At 34.1% G+C, this 17,566-nt stretch overlaps 2 protein-coding genes across 4 annotated transcripts; both read left to right on the top strand.

Moving 5' to 3' along the window:
- The first annotated feature begins 77 nt into the window (after window positions 1-77).
- On the top strand, window positions 78-16,822 carry LOC114239880 (uncharacterized). 2 transcript variants are annotated; one of them, XM_089728074.1, is made up of 6 exons: window positions 78-1,170; window positions 1,263-1,628; window positions 1,876-2,154; window positions 2,839-3,069; window positions 4,208-4,381; window positions 5,581-6,271. In XM_089728074.1, exons 2-6 carry the CDS (start codon window positions 1,322-1,324, stop codon window positions 5,793-5,795), a joined length of 1,206 nt encoding a protein of 401 aa, XP_089584200.1. In that variant the 5' UTR covers window positions 78-1,170; window positions 1,263-1,321; the 3' UTR covers window positions 5,796-6,271. The 2 variants fall into 2 exon arrangements, with proteins under 2 accessions (XP_089584200.1, XP_089584201.1); XM_089728075.1 differs by lacking the exon at window positions 78-1,170 and adding an exon at window positions 16,654-16,822 and having other exon boundaries at window positions 1,178-1,628; window positions 5,581-5,804.
- LOC114240032 (piggyBac transposable element-derived protein 4) lies at window positions 10,524-14,397 on the top strand. 2 transcript variants are annotated; one of them, XM_089728029.1, is made up of 4 exons: window positions 10,524-11,145; window positions 11,429-12,095; window positions 12,531-13,292; window positions 13,931-14,394. In XM_089728029.1, exons 2-3 carry the CDS (start codon window positions 11,612-11,614, stop codon window positions 13,238-13,240), a joined length of 1,194 nt encoding a protein of 397 aa, XP_089584155.1. In that variant the 5' UTR covers window positions 10,524-11,145; window positions 11,429-11,611; the 3' UTR covers window positions 13,241-13,292; window positions 13,931-14,394. The 2 variants fall into 2 exon arrangements, with proteins under 2 accessions (XP_089584155.1, XP_089584154.1); XM_089728028.1 differs by having other exon boundaries at window positions 11,429-13,292; window positions 13,931-14,397.
- Window positions 16,823-17,566: the final 744 nt, after the last annotated feature.

Genomic DNA, 17,566 nt, shown 5'->3' with positions numbered 1-17,566 from the left:
CTCTTCAAACAATAACAAACCTTGCAGTTCATTATTGTTACGACCCTTAAGAAGTGCATAATTATAAACGCAATTATTTTATTACTCGTGCAGCTCCACTGAGTATGAAATATCAGAACGAATTCTCGAAAATTTAGGCAATTTATTTCTTACCCAGGCACAATATGGATTGTCATGACTTTTCGATTCTTTCAAAAGAATTTGATTGGTATCAGCAGCGAAGCAGTTCAGAATAGAACGAGGCTATTAAGTCTCGTTTTTATATAATATATTAAATATACATCGTATATTATTAAATATAATATAATATAATAATTAAAAAAAAAATTGAGAATTTTAGAATTATGTAAAATATGTGTTCCAATAAATAATCGTTGTTCACAGAATTCGTCTATTAAATTTACAGGGAAAATTCAGAAAACGATAAACTTATGAAAATAATAAAGTCGGTAATGTGTTAGCATTAATGCTATTATGGTATGGCTTTTATCATATACCTGTATACATTTTGTTAAAAAAATATTTGGGTGTGATTTCACTATGACACAATTCAAAATAGCAGTCGAGTCTTTTAAGACGATTGAATATCTCGTCTTTTTAAGGTTTCGTAAAGTATACACCTTAAATGCATGCGTATATATTGAGAAATCGAAGCTGCTATTAAATGATATGTGTTTGACTTTTAGGGTGTGTGAGGGTATGTTTTGTCTCTTTCCCGCAAAGCAAAGTGTTGCTGTATTTGTATGGCTGTTTAGTACTTAATATTATAATCTCGTTTTTATTTTATTCGTGTTTTGGAAACTACTTAAGTTATTGTTTATTAAAAAAATTGTTTCACTCTTACACCATATGTAATTTAATAATGTGTGTTCTATTTGAGGTTTATTTTTCGCAATTAAAGTGACAATATAGCATCCAGTCTGTTAGATTTAAACATTAAAATGTCGTTTGTTAATTATGAAATGTGTAATTATTTTGTAACTATTGTTATTGCCCTGAAGGTCAGAAAATGTTTGACATTATTAAACTTTGTTTGTTTGTTGTTTTCATTTTTATCATCCTAATGCAACAATACTGAATCATTGAATATGTTATTACCATGAAAGATATTGGAGTGGCCGCGCGATGTCTACAAATTGTAAGAATTTTGGGCCATAGTAATCTAAGTTCGTACGTATACATATTGATATTGTTTTATTTGTAAGTTGATATATAAACACAATCATTAATGATCATTAACAATTTCTAAATTTGCCGAACAGAAACAGAAGCACCCGCCTGGACTTCAGTCTATTTCGGGAAGCTAGCCGATGATGAGGGCATGAAATGTAGCCTCTGCGAAGAGGTGTTGAGGGTAGACGAAAAATCACTGGAATTACTAAATCACATGACGATCGTACATAACGACATTTACAATTTGCACAAAGACAACCCCGAAGCGAATATCGAGTTCAGGATTGAATTTATAGAAGTTAATATGTCGAATGATGACGTAGACCCTAAAACACATTCTATAGTGATAGAAGACGTTTGCGAGGTTAACAAGACAGCGAAGGAAATACAGCACGTCAATACTGAAGATCACGTCATTTGCGAGGAAAAGAAGAAGGAAAAAAATGAAACATCAAGTAAGATGTCCTCCGTTTTTTCTTATGAATTACTCACAATTTTTCTTCAAATATCGTTTTGTATGTTGATCGATATATTAGTTGAAAAAAAATATTCAAATAGGTTGTCCTACCTACCACTTAAAAATTCGAGTTGTGATATTATTTCCATAGAAAAAACTGAGTCCATACTTAGTTTTTTTTTGTGTTGTCTCAATCGTTTCGGTGATTCGTCACCGTAATTATAATTCCTCTCCTGCAATTCCAGAGCCGCGGAAGCGAAGTTGGATATGGAAATATTTCGAAAAACTTGGCGACGTTAAATATCGCTGTAATATTTGCAAGGTCGTCTTGTCGGTTAAAGGAACGAGCACTACCAATTTGAAGAGGCACGTGAGGACTCGGCATCCACATGTTTACATACGAGAACTATCAAAGATAAAATCCAGCACTGATTCGGAGTTACGTCTTGATACTGACACTGCCTCTCATTTGCAAAATAGAGGAATCAATGCTAACGATCATAGAGTCGATGGTCTAAATGAAGGTACGATCATATTGTTATACTATTATACTACCAGAATCCTATCTAAAATAATTTTGATTGTACTCAACTAACTCCACAATGAAAGAATAAAATCGTGTTGTAAAAATCAAATTGGACGACTTGTCTCAAGTGTGGCACATTCGTATTGTGAGGTCGATAGTCTTCGGTAAACAACGTATAGGCCGTGGGATTAATAGTACAAAAAGAAGAAAAAAATTTACGTATTTTTAGGAACGATCTTCCCCATTGCACGTTTTGTTTGCGGATTGAGGAGGTAGATTGAAAAAAGTGTAACATTAAAAAACGACACTAATAATTGACTGACATGTTTTTGTAGTGATTTTTGAGGCATTTCCCGGTCACGTACAAAACTGAAAGTTTCTTCCATCGATTCAGCTTGTCGTCAATTTTGAGAATATGACGAAAATATTTTGTATATATATATAATGAACGGAGACGGTGGAGACGAGAGGCCCAGATTCGAATCGAGTGGCGTGCCTTGGGACAGACCTATGTCCACCAGTGGACTAAAATAGGCTTTGTCATTATGATATATATGATTATGATATATTTAACACAAAAATGAGCAATAGCAAAAAGGAACTTCGTTCCAACCGGATGTTTCATAAGGCATCTCTATCTTCTATTATAATCTAAGTTAACAATAATATAAATTCATTGCAGTTTTTTTGGTTGACAATATGGAAAAGAAGAAGTTCAAGTACAATGTAAATCAGTCGAAGGCCTCGGGAAATCGCTTACGTCGCAGCTGGGTCTGGTCTTATTTCAAAATCGTGTCGCCGACTCACGCGCGCTGCAAGCTCTGCGGTCAGCTGATCAACCACGGACGCTACTCGTCCGGTAACTTGAACCGCCACCTGAACGTGGTCCATAAAAAAAAAACCCAGCCGCCTGGTGAGTTTCATTTCAAATAACGTATCAGTTTCACAGATCACCATCTTATAACACGGTATTTTACAACACGGTTCCACTCTAACAAAGAAAATATCCCCAAAATAATCTTAAAACACGGTACTTCTATAACATTACGGTATTAGTAGTCGTCGCGAACTTATATCTCAAGGTGGGTGGCGCATTTACGCTGTGGATGTCTATGGGCTCTAGTAATCGCTTAACACCAGGTAGGTTCTGGGCTCGTCCACCCATATAAGCAATAAAAAAAATAACTCGTTTTTTTTTTATAATTATTTGGAAAATTACATTATGCACCATGAACACACAATATAATTATGGGAGTAATCGAAATTCGACTGCTTATTTTTTATGAATAATAGATAAAAAATTCTCTTTTTGCATTGGCTCTAGTCTCATATAACACGATTTCGCACAACACGGGAATTTGTATGAACATATTTACCGTGTTACAGAAGGGTTACATGTACAGTTAATTTTATTTTGTCACTTGCAACTGACTACCCACAGATTTGCACTTATATTTTCTCGGCGTTTTTAGCACTGAGCTAGGCAAATGACTTACCGCTGGTGCAGCGTATTGTAAAGGGACAACCGCTATGCAATTTAATGTTTTAACTTACCCTCCAATTTATGTAAAACAGTCTCTAATATAAGGGGTTCATTGGGGCCCGTGGTTTTCACGACGTGAATGGTGACACCCAGTTCTGTATGACACTGTTATTGCCATTTTCATAGTCTTCATTGTCTTCTTTATGGCCAAACCTTTGTTCTTATGGCCCCTTATTGAGCTGTTTTTCATTTTTTTAAATGAAAATATTTTTTTAAAATGTGGCCCATCTGTTATTTAGTAGTCAGAGCCAATAGACATCAATATGTTGAGACAAGAGTTCTATGTCTCAGTTTTTACAGTACGACGGTCGTCCCAGCCTTCGAACCGTAACGCATTATTACTTCTCGGCAGAAATAGGCAGGGCGGTGGTACCTACCCGCGCGGGCTCACAAGACTCCCTACCACCACTAAGCTGTGCTTACGCGTTCCTTCTTATCCGCACGTCACGTGAAGTTTCATGATTTCTTTAATGTTCCATTTTGCTTCTTTTGACGTTTCGCCTCCCAGAAACACGAAGTAAAGGATTGCGTCGCAGTTGGATATGGTGTTACTTCAGCCGCGTGACGTCAAGCCAGGCGCAGTGTAAGCTCTGCAGCCGCCATATCAGCCACGCCGGCAACGCTAGCGGAAATATGAACAGGCATCTCCGAAGAATTCACAATAAAACTGCAGAATATTACGGTTCGTGTTTTTTGATCGTGTTAATTGTAGATTTAATGTTATTCAATTATTAATGAGACAAAGCACATATCGTCGTTGGGGCCTACACTACGTTTCGCTGCAATAGTCATAGGACAGCAAATAGACTGAAATACGTATTTATATACGTTTAAATATTAAACGCCAAGGCACAGAACAAAGACAGCTGTTCTTCGTGAATGTTTAATGCATATTTTGATGTCCATAGATTCCGGTATCTACTAAGTAGACCGTGAGCTCGTTCGAATGTTGGTGTAAAAAAAGAACAGTATTCAATTAAAATTAAAACTACTTTTACGGTTTAATCTCGTTTTTTATTGATCGTCTATTATTTGGGATGTTTTAAATACTTAACAGTTTCGTGGTCACGGACAACTAAACTGTATTTAATTGAACTGTATTCAACTGAACTGTATTTAATTGAACTGTATTCAACTGAACTGTATTTAATTGAACTGTATTCAACTGAACTGTATTTAATTGAACTATATTCAATTGAACTGTATTTAATTGTTATTACTATTATGGTCTCATTGCCAGAAGGACTAAATGTAAGATTACATTATTGTTCGATACGGTCTTATATCGTTTGTGTGTATCAAAAAAAATGCGTAGTTCTCTCAACTCTACTGCCACTTGAAAATATATATTCTATTATTTTAGAAATTAAAAAGGGCATAACGAAATTCAACTCCACTGGTATATTAAAAGTATGAAGTCGTCGTGGCCTGAAGGATAAGACGTCCGGTGCATTCGTATCGAGCGCTGCAACGGTATTCGAATCCCGCAGGCGGGTACCAATTATTCTAATGAAATACGTACTTAACAAGTGTTCACGATTTACTTCCACGATGAAGGAATAACATCGTGTAATAAAAATCAAACCCGCAAAATTATAATTTGCGTAATTACTGGTGGTAGGACCTCTTGTGAGTCCGCACGGGTAGGTACCACCACCCCGCCTATTTCTGCCGTGAAGCAGTAATGCGTTTCGGTTTGAAAGGTGGGGTAGCCGTTGTAACTATACTGAGTCCTAAGACCTTATATCTCAAGGTGGGTGGCGCATTTACGTTGTAGATGTCTATGGGCTCCAGTAACCACTTAACACTAGGTGGGCTGTGAGCTCGTCTACCCATCTAAACAATAAAAAAAAAGTATCATGTTTTTTTTTGTTGTTTTAGAAACCGAAAAAATCCTGGCAACGCAATGGATATGGAAAGTGATCGATCGCTGCGACGATGGGCGTTATTCGTGCAAGATCTGTGAATTCCGAAGCGAGAATGGAAACGAAGAGATACCGAACTTGACCTCGATGCTGGCACATCTGAAGGCGGAGCACGGCATCGTTTCCGGGGACCAGATCATCACCGAAGGCGAACAAGACGACGAACACTGATCAAACGAGGTACAATTTCTATTGAATTGTGGGTAGCTACTTTTTTTCTATAGCCATTGAGGGTAGGATTCGGGACATTTGAGGCAAGCAGATTTCATCTAGGTTAAGGACTCGTGTCGCTTCTCAAATTAAATAGTATTGTCATGTCAATGTAAAGTTTTTTTTTTTTTTTTTAATATTATTGAGAATGCAGTAGATGAGAAAATCACCGGAATCGCATATAAAAACGTTTTGAGTTAAAAAGACTATTGTGTGTATTTTTTTTCAATATATGGGTATCTGTTTAGCTCAATTTCAGATTTAATGAGCACTAGTAGTTTTTAAAAATATATGTTTACGATTTTTTTTTTATGTGTATGTACTATGTAATATATATATTACTGACGTGAGCTATATTATGTATGTATATAGTAAACGTAGAATGTTATTGTATTATAATGATTATAGTTATAAATAAAGGAAAGTTGTTTAGAAAACCAATTGTTTTGATTTGATAATGTATGAAGAGCGTTAATGATGATTCAGATTAGCATCGGTATTCTTTTTTATTTATTCATTGCCCTTGTAGGCAGACGAGCATACGGCCCACCTGATAGTGAGTGATTACCTACCTTCTGAAACTACCGTTAAATATTCGGACATAAATTCAAATTTAGTGTGTGACCGTCCTGTTGGCTTCTACCGTTCTTCTGTTTCTGGGGTAGCACTGTCCTGGTTCCAGTGCTGAAGGCAGCAGCATTTTCGTTATTTGAAAGTTCTCCGCTTAATCCAATTGGAGCATGAACCTTCATGAGCTAATCAAATGTACCGAATTCAGTATTTTTTTTAAATGAGTCATCCATATTAGTTAACTTCCTATTCCGCTATAAGATAAAACGAACGCCTTCGAAAGAAATAGCCAAAAATCTATACGATTCTTAAATATCTCAGTCATTCATCAAGTCATTCGTCATATTTCAAGATATGAATTTTCTTTCTATGAATTCTTGAGACTGCTTAGTTTGTGACGGGAACTAAATGAAAATTAAGAATCGACTTGAGTATTACCTGAAGAGCTGTGTAACATTTTTTTTTTTTTATTCCATATACAGAGACCTATATTTTTAAGATATACAATAGTTAAATTATTGTAGTATAAAATATATTGTATATAACATTTGCTATATTAAAAAACAAACATTGTGTGCATTACACACGCGCTATGAGAGAAACGTTGAGAAACGTATGAGAGAAACCTAATGAAGTAAAACTTCTTATGCGACTTCCAACACGGTTGCGTTAAACGTTTAACGCTATCATACTAGAAAGAGACAGAGCGAGCATTATACACAGCATTCCCTATTGATGAAAAATGAAGAAAACCACAATACTACACATCGAAAAAGAAGTTTCACTTCATTCACGTGCACCAAGTTGCACGGGCACCGTTTTTATCTATCTCTTTCTCTCTTAGAAAATAAGACGAGCATAATTTGCTCCTGAGGATTTTCCATAGCTTATGATCATTGCTTGCCAATGCTGAGGACTCTTTTGATACTCAAAAACCAATGGAGGACGGCTCATTCCGAATTTTAGTCGGCAAAAAATATTTTAAGGCATTATTTAATATGCATCAGGATTAATGCGGTTCGAAAGTACTTAAGGTGGGAAATATAAATGAAACACGATTTAAACATCTATGACTAGTTTTATTTTACATTGTAACATTCGAGTTCATACCGGCGATAACCAAAGAAAATGTGGATTAATAAAAATAATAATTGTAAACAACTTCTCGTATTGTATAAATAATTTCTGAAAACTGAAAATAAATTTCTTTGAGTGTATTCAAAAGTTTAATTTCAGCGCAACGATTCAAATATGCTTTCCGAATGCTAATAAGGCTTTAAAAACAATCCTCCTTCGTCGACAACTTATTAAAGGTTAAAAAGAAGAAATTCAATTTCGGTAATTTTTACAAAAAGTTTGCAAGCGTTGCGTGTCAAACATGAACAGAAGGAATACCGTAAAATAATTGAATTTTACAGGAACTATTAAAATTAAATTAAAAACAGAAGATGATTTCACTAAAAGGAGATACAAACGATGCGTTATGTGCGGAAGTAAGAAGGACCGTAAGACCAGATATGTTTGCATCGAATGTAAAAGACCTGTATGCTTACAGTGTTCCAGACAAGTCTGCGTCGATTGCATTAAATAAACGAATTTAAATTATGACGTCATAATAATACACAATTTTTAATTACCAAAAATTAAAATAAAATAAAATATATGCTGCTTATTTAAAACGCATAGGAAAATGAATACCAAACCAATAAGGAAAATATATGCCATACAAAAGCAACGGTCAAAGGTTAACTTAAAAAAATTACCTATTTTTTTTTGTAATATTACACTCGCATTCTTATTCACTGTTGTGCAAAGTATCCAATACGCAGAATTAAGATGTGCATAAAATAAAGACACAATTAAATCATCAAACACAAAAATTAATCAGTTTTATTAGATCTTAAAGTCTCCGTAATTTATTTACAGTATTTTTGAAAACATTAACTTAGATTTTTCAACGTAAATGTTCTTAATTAAATACCTGACAATATAATTGCAATAGATTCATTTTATTTTTTGGTAATTAAAGCCAATTTAAAAAACAAAAAACGCATTCTCTACCGCGCCGAATCATTCTTTAGGTTAAGTGTAAATTTTTTTTTAAGATATCTCAAATTCGTGTTGTCCAAGACATTAAAACTCTACTTACAAATTTGGCGACTGTTAATTCTAAACATCATAATACATTTAATACACAACCACTATATTACTTTTTTTTTAATGTTACTTAGAGGTAGATGATTGAGAGAACTACATTAACCGTTCATTAAATATTTGTTCAAGGACATATTTATATTATTATACATTTATATATGTGCAATATAAAAATAAATTAGTAAAATAGAAAACTCAGGAACTGTTTATAAACTAGTAAGTTTTAAAATTTTAATGTTCATACTAATAATTCTTATCATAGAAAGTTCATTCAGTATTCCCTGTTCTTACAGTACATTATTGATTGGAAGAAATCACTAATCACACTAATAATTGAGACTAAAAACTTACAAGATCCTATTTTGATTATCGCTCAACAATAAATAGTTTTGAATCCCAATAATGTATATACCAATTATTACGTCACAAAAGCCTTAACAGAAATAATAGTTTCTATCTCTATCGCTGCTTATTTATCTCGAAAATCTCTGTTAAATAATAAACAGAACACATGCTATAAATTGAGCATACCAATATGAAGCTCCCGCAGGAATGAGCGAACTCGAAATCTCTAAGTTTTGAAAGACACGCATCAGAGATAGATACTACTACTCCATTTTGAAAAATATAAATATTTAATACATATGTATACATATTATATTATTTAACCCAGTTTTGATCGGCTTGTATATATCGTGATTAAACACATAATCAAGTACATAAAGACAAAACCTCTGTTATTACAAGGAAGGTGTTTCCAAATTGAGGATAATGTATCTTAGCATAAGTGGAAAACAGTATTTATTCGCCATGTTAACTAAAAACAGCTGCAATTTTAGTAAGTTCCTATTTCTCGAACAATTAATCTAAAGCGAAGTTTCACGAAACAATGACTTCGCACGCCATTTGCATTTAATTGTGATACATTGCGTGTCACATCAAAACGCATTAGTAAAATACAATAAAATACCTTCTTTTCTTGAGAAACGTTTTTACATCCACACAAGTACAATTAAATTCGTATTTTAGGATAACCGTAGTTAGTAAATAATGGAATTCACAACTGCTAATGTTTGGCACTAATATAATTCTACACTAACTCTCTACTATATCCACTATCATACAAATTATTACTAAAAGGTAATTAATTGATTAAATGAGTAATTTCTTTGTCATGTCGATTGCTTACAAAAACCCTGTATTGTGATCCTTTCCTATTTACTTTTTTTGAATGGTTTTCAATACTACTGTCGCATCATGTGTTTTGTGTGAAGGTTTACGAATTATTATTTTTTTGAAGCGATAATTAATAGTCCCAAAAAGCCTTTGTCGAAACAATATTAACGTAATGCTCGTTGCTGTTACGTAATGGTTTTTTTGTTAAGTGAAAACGCAGGTACATACAGAAATTTGAAGAATGTGTTTTAATAAATAAAAAAAATTACGTGTGGCACTCGGGGACTGCTGCGGTAAAGCTATTGCATAGCATTTTTTATCAAATTATGCAATTATAATTAGACAATAATAATTTAATATTAAAACAATAATAAATTAAGACCACACTATATTTATAAACATTAACAAAAGCAAAACATTAACTGTCCCTTTCACACTCATAAGCTAGACCGCGTGAGAGAGAGATGGGCAGACTTTTCATGTCGCGCATGCAGTGCGACGTCACGCCGCACGCTTATTCACAAACACTACACAAGCGCAACGTGTGAATGGTTGAACGCGAGCTACATGGTAGGCTTAGTAGGGGTGTTAGGTATTATTTTCGTTACGGAATTTCTTGATTCGGTCGCCGCGCTCAAAGCCCGCGATAACAGCTATACAATAGCTTAAAATATGCAGATAAGTTTCAGTAGTTTTAAAACTCTTACTAAAATTTTCTAAGTAAAAAGTCTTAATCATCCTCTCGTATTCCTCTGTTCATATTATTGTCAAAACTTACTTAACGCCGGGTTAAAGTTTTGCTCTTATTTTATTTTACTCCTGAAACGGGAATACGTTTCTTGGACTGACTATAAACAGCATCCATGTTTGACACTCTTGACACCATAAATGCCTACGTGTTTTATAGATGAACGAATTAACATGTTCACTGCTTAACAGGTCGATATCAGTTCAGTTATTTCTGGTACGGACGAAGAAAACTTTGTCCCTCTCGCTTGTGCGAAATTATTATCTCAGGTGTTTGTCAAAATTCGACAGAGACATATATATATTTCATCTTGCGGTCAAAATTGTAGGTGATCCTCATCAAAACATATCGGCAGGCTTTTATCGACCTACCAACGCACTGACGGTGAAAAACATCCGCTAAGTGCGGCAGTGGGCCTATTTCGGCCCAACAGGCAGCTAGCGACCCGATACCTAATAGTGTTGTGCTATCTAACTGATCTGACGTAGCGTTCGATATAATCAACGATGGCAAGCAATAAAAGAAAAATACAAATTTTGGAAAATAGAGTAATTCGCCCTGCAGTTATTGACAGTGATAGTGACAGCAGTGAAGAAATATTTTCCACTAAGAAAAATAGAAAGAAGTTGGAAACAAATGTGCACGGAAAACAAAGCACAAGCGGTAAGTTTTGTTTCCTACCTACATATATCAACATATCAGCCTTAGACTCATAATGACGTGGAGTTTTTTGTGTAATACCATCCTTTATGAAAATGATTATTCTTAAATTATTTCTTTGCTTTTAGTGTTATAGTATCTGCCGAGCATCTGTGAACATCTTTCCATATTTCATGTTTTATTTGTTTTATTTAAGGGTAGCAAACATCCATACATCTAAACTTACACATTTATAATATTAGTGTAGATTAATTTTATTCCACTGACCTTTTTTTTTGCATTACAGAATTTAAAAATAAACCTACACCACAGACATCAAAAGGATTGTCTTCACGTCGCTCATCGTCAGTGGACAGATTAAGTATGTATAGCTCAAGAGGATGCATGCAGTCCTTCACTAAAAAATCTATCAGCTTCTATAGATGAAAGCGAATATCATGGCTTGATAAATCTAAGAAACAATAATAAAATGATAGAAAAGAAAAATAAAATAGAAAGGAAAGATCCAAAGACAAGACTTACATTCGCTTATTCTTTTGAAGACAGTATGTCGCAAGAGTTAACTGAAAGCAATGAACATGATGGTTTTTATGACGAAGAGCGTAATAAACAGTTTGAAGAAAATGAAAGACAGAAAGAAACACTTAATGATGAAGCAGAGAGAGAGGAAGAAACAAGAAATGCTGAAGAGGAAGATGAAGATACAGAGAGAAGGGAGGAAACGGAAAATACTGAGGAGGAAAGTGGTGACACAGGCGACGATGAGAGTGATGTATACTCTGCAAGTGAAGTTGTATCGGATATAGATAATGATGTTTTAGAGGAAGAGGGAGATGCACAGGATAATAGTGTCAATGAATGGGGTGCTATCACAGATTTGACCCCTGAGTTGGAAGCGTGTACTTTAAATGAAAGCACTTTAAATATTCCCATAGAAGATATATCTACTGCAGGTATTTTTTCCCTATTTGTAACTGATGAAATAATAGATAAAATGGTTCCAGAAACTAATAAATATGTGCTAAAATACATCACAGAAAAGCAAATTAATAACGAAATAAAAATAAAACCTCGGTTATTATCATGGAAAGCTACGAATAATATAGAAATGCGAAAGTTTCTGGGGGTACTGCTCGCAATGGGTCTGAACAAATTGCCTCATATAAATGACTATTGGTCAAAAAAAACAATATATCGAAACGAATATATTGTATCTGTAATAACTCGGGATAGATTTCTGCTATTATTAAAATTAAAATTCTGGCATTTTTGTGATGATTCGTCAGCCATCCACAATTCAAATAAGTTGACGAAAATTCATGATTTGGCTAATATGCTCAACAGCAGATTCCAAGAAGTATTAACGCCCGGTAAATTTGTTGTTATAGATGAATCAATGATACCATGGCGTGGCAGGTTGAAATTCAAACAATACATTAAAAACAAATCACACAAGTATGGTGTTAAAATTTACAAGTTATGTACTCCAGAAGGGTATACATATAATTCAATAATTTATTCTGGGAAGGGAGAAAATGGCCGTGAACAAAACCATGGTAAAGTCACCGTACTGAAACTCATTCAAGGGCTGGAGAACAAATGTCGTGTAGTAATTGCAGACAATTTCTACTCTTCAATTGAATTGGCGGAAGAAATTCTATCTCACAAAATCCGTTATTGCGGCACCCTAAGATCAAATCGAAGAGGGCTTCTTAAGGCGATAGTGTCATTAAAGTTGAAGAAGGGCGAAATCAAAGGAGCTATGAATAAAAATGGCGTCAAAATTATTAAATGGGTTGACAAAAGGCAACTTCTAATGATATCTACTGTCAAAGAGGACGAAGATGTGCTTGTCAACACTGGCAAAAAAAATAAGAAGACGAACGAAAATATAAAAAAGCCTACATGTGTCTTAACGTATAATAACAACAAAAAAGGAGTTGACTTCAGCGACCAAATGTCTTCATACTATTCTTCTACATTAAAAAGAGGACTTAAATGGTTCAGAAAAGTGGGTATGGAATATTTGTTTGGCATGGCGTTAGTAAACGCGTGGATCACATACAACATGAAAAATGATATGGTTTCAAAAAAATAATTTACAGAGGCATTAATGCAATCATTAACTGGACAAAGTATATGCCCTGATAGTAAGTATAATGACGTGTAACATCACTGTAACCATATGTAGTTCATTGTTGTAGACGATTCCTATATTTCCGTGTTTCAACATCGTCAGACGTTCTACATCTGCAACAGGTAACCATTGTTATTATTTTGAACATATTACCAGTGTTCCGGTGGCTGCGCATGGCTTTCGTGCAAGAGCTTTGTACTGACTCCGCTATTTTTCTGCGAACAATGTAGGGCGTTTTTTGCACTACTGCTTCTATTATGGTATGCTATGGCACTGTTTACTTACTCAATAACATAGCTTTTTCCGGATTCTATTATATTAAAATAGCTGGAAAAATTAATGCCCTTTCCAAAAATATGCCACATTTAGATAGTTTGGTAAAAAAGATAGGAGAAATTTGTTTTTTTCGAGTGAGAGTCCGATAGCCGCTGATGCAGATTGATTTAGTAGATAAAAATATATTTACCTAAAAATATTTTTATCTACTAAATCAGTAATCTGGTTGTCAATTTTGTAAGCGAGGGCCAAATTTTTGTTTCATATTTCAACCTATGTTCTCTGGGGAAAGTTGTTCAGTTTCGGGAGTTCAGTGGTAAAACTCATAAATGGTTAACTAATGACATGGAAATAAGAAAAAAAAATTCATTTCAGAAAATCGAGTAAAACTTAAGGACGATGACCATGTCCTTGAGATGAGCGATAAACGAAGAAATTGTGCAGGGTGCTACGACAAACTGCGGAAAACCTTTAATAGTACCCAAGCAAAAAGAAAGGTTAAGAAAATAAAAAAATATTGCAGGAAATGTAAACAAAACCTTTGCGTGAAATGTTTCAAAGAAAGGCATAAATGAAAACATTCTTCAGTTATTTTATGATAATTTTGTTTTCTTTTCGACATTCCCTTATTTTTTTCTGTCCCATCTCTATATATAAAAATGAATTGCTGTTCGTTATTCTCGCTCTCTCGAGAACGGCTGGACCGATTTAGCTAATTTTGGTCTTGAATTATTTGTGGAAGTCCAGAGAAGGTTTAAAAGGTAGATAAATATGAAAATGCTCGGAATTAAATAAATAAATAAACAATTTTGTTTTTCCTTTGATGTGTCCCCCGTCGGACGGATTCCTTTTGTTTGTTTTAAGTTTATTTTATACAAAAGTTTAGGTCTTTTATTTATCGATTGAGGCAGTACGAAGTCTGCCGGGTCAGCTAGTCGCTACTAAAAATACTTTCTAGTGCGGTTCAGGTCGATATCGGCCTACCGCTTTTCCTGCTTTATTTCTCATTTCCTGTTTAGCAGATCCCGGGGCGAATCAAACCTAAGGAAGTAGGTTTCAAGGTCATTCTAACAATAATAAAAAATGTATACACTATGTTTCCACAAATTTATGGCAATTTTTAATCTATCCTAGTGCTTGTGGGTCTAGAAAGACCTGCCACGCTCTGGCGGAAATATCATTGGAGGCGCATTTTGGCCCGCCGCCGCACCAGATGAAGAATTATGATTTTACTTGCCGCAGTAAACGTGTTAATGGGCTAAGTAGTGTATTTAATACCAGAGGCTCGGGTCTCTTATTTATTACCTACTTCACCGTTGCGAAAACATGCGAGCGGTGTTTGGAGATGTAGACGTTATAGTATGTATATAAAAGATTCATAATAGACAGGATTAGATAGGCGATGTCAATTGTTGTCAAAGTGTATATGTATGAAACGATGTGAGGACTTTAAGGCATAATATTTTTAAAAACATATTATATTAACTGGCGCAATGGAGATATTATTATTCTCTATGACGGATAATACTTTTACTAATTCAACTAATCTTGCATCTTAATAAATTTTGTTTAACGCTATGTTTACAAATCGGTAAATTGGTAAGCTGTTTAATACAAGTATCGTCTGTTATTGACAGTGACAGACAAATACATCTCATTAATCAACAGCAGCACACTAGGAGACAAGCGCGAGAGACTAAAAAAAATATTATTGCAGATCTTTTAAAACATCGACACCACTGCTTCAAGAGCGCTAGCATTTGATAATTTTATAAATTTCAATTCATTATCAAATATGAGGTAGGTTTTTTTTTTAATAATAATTTAAACTTTTACGTTTTACTCCTTTTGCTCAGGACGGTAACTGGTAAATAATTTATTGCAAATATTATTTTTCGTAGTTTAAAAAATATATCTAGTATTTACATTTAAAGATTTTTTTTGTACTATACAGTAAACTTATACTATATATAGATAATATATAATTCGAATGTTTACTACGTTTTTCTATTATACAGTCAGGGTTTGGGATATTAAGCAATTATTTTACATGCAAAATTTGTTATGTCACAAAAATAAAAGAAAATTTTCCTCTATAGTTTCTTTACATTAAGCACGTATTTCATATTTGCAAGCAAAATATAAGGCTTCTCAAATAGAGATTGCTTTTCTTCCACTAAGAATATCGTTTTTGACTATATGATACACAGTTGAGCTAAAATTTCTATTGTTTTTTATAAGCTAGAATGCATCGAATTCCACCAACATTCTATAGGTTGGAAAATATTAAAAAATAATATAAACGTGTCAGTCATTGTACACATCGCTCTTTGAGTCGACAGGCGAGATACAGAGATATATTAAGCTTAAGATATATTAAGCTGAACATAAATATTATGAACTAATTTAAGTGTTGTCATAGGGATTATTAAGGAACATTACGTCTGCGCACACTTACATATGATCTCTACCATTGTTACTACTTCATTTGTTTGATTTACTTCGGTAACATGAAAGAAAAGAGAAAAGCGATACTCTCACAGAAATTTACAAATTAACAATTTTTTGTACATAAAAGGCGAAAACTAAAATCTTATTGCTCTTTTTCCTACAACTGTTATCGATAGGTTAATTGTTTTACAAGGGAGGCTTCGGGCCACAATTATGTGTACTTTGTATGTAAACGATTCTTCCCCTGAAAGTGTGGAGAGCGGCCTTGCACCAAGGACCACGGGAGCACCTCCAGCGAATCTTTCCGTTTCTGGCGCATCCATTGAATCTGAACCTGTATCCTCCGACGTTGATACCCATCTTTCCCTGTTTGCTGAGGCAGTAGGAGGCGAAGCAATCTATACCGGTGCCGATAAGGCCAACTGAAACAAATAAAACTATGTTTATAATCTGATGGAGATATCACTGTAAGTGGACGCTAATGATTAGTTAATGCGTACCAAATACTTAAAATAAAAAAATATAATGAATCTTTGATGTGTTTTCTTGCTTCTGTACCTTTTTAGTGGATATGATTCGCAATAATCCAGATAGTATTGAATTACAAGTTGTAACTTCAGGTGCTAAAGTCTGCGTTGTGTTTTCAGTGCGTTTTGGGCTATCGAATCGTGGTCACCTGGTCGTCCACGTGGGCGAGTACAAGTTCATTAAACACGAGTGCTATAGGAAGAAAATTAGATGGACCTGCTGCAAACGAATCCAGTTGGGCTGCAGGGCTAGCATAACCACTCACAATTCGGTCATAGTGAGATCCTTTCTAGAACACAACCATAGTCCATAGCATTGGCTTTATTTTTTGTTTAACTTACGTTTTTTTTTTGTTTTATCGTTTGGATACGAGAACATGCCTTGCTGGCGGACATATTTTTATAGTAATGTTTAATTTCAAGTTGTATCATGACATTATTGATATTCTCGAGTAATTATATTTTATTAATTAAGTTAATTTAAATTTAAACACACTTAGGCTAAGGTTTCACATCATTCCTTCTTTGGAAATCACAAATGTAGATAATTTCATAGTAAGTATTCACGAAATTGTTTCAGAAGGTTATTTTTGATATCATGCTTTGAATGTTGATTTAGTCAAAGATTGCAATTGGTTTGTATTAAGACTGTAACGAAAACAAAAATCCGGATTTATTGCAAGAGAACAATACTCATAAGTGTGTGACGTGACACGCGTATTTTTCGTCATTATCGAAATTTAAGTATTTTTTCTATTGTGAAATATTTTGAAGTGAACACATCTTTAGTACCGTTGTGATTTGTAAAATCGAAGAGAATAAAAGACAAACTTAAAAGAGGTTAACCTGTACATCTAAAAGATTTAGCCTGCAAGAGAATGAGGTTTATAAATACATACTTCTCAATGTTTCATTTCTATGGCGTGTAAACCTGCTTTGAAACTAATGCAAATTACAATGTAAATTATCACGAAACCCCACCTTTGAACTGTAAAAGTGCCTTAAAGAATTAATTATTCGACTTGTTGCATAT

Source organism: Bombyx mandarina, chromosome 06 (genome assembly GCF_030267445.1).
Source record: "Bombyx mandarina strain Sakado chromosome 06, ASM3026744v2".
Taxonomy (NCBI): domain Eukaryota; kingdom Metazoa; phylum Arthropoda; class Insecta; order Lepidoptera; family Bombycidae; genus Bombyx; species Bombyx mandarina.
The sequence above is the reverse complement of the archived record's forward strand: the minus strand, read 5'-3'. Positions and strand labels throughout refer to the sequence as shown.

Coding starts and splice junctions, on each gene's coding strand:
- LOC114239880 (XM_089728075.1), top strand. CDS start 1,322: ATGAAATGTAGCCTCTGCGAAGAGGTGTTGAGGGTAGACGAAAAATCA. Junction 1,629..1,875: donor GGAAAAAAATGAAACATCAA/GTAAGATGTCCT, acceptor CTGCAATTCCAG/AGCCGCGGAAGCGAAGTTGG. Junction 2,155..2,838: donor AGTCGATGGTCTAAATGAAG/GTACGATCATAT, acceptor AATTCATTGCAG/TTTTTTTGGTTGACAATATG.
- LOC114240032 (XM_089728028.1), top strand. CDS start 11,612: ATGATAGAAAAGAAAAATAAAATAGAAAGGAAAGATCCAAAGACAAGA.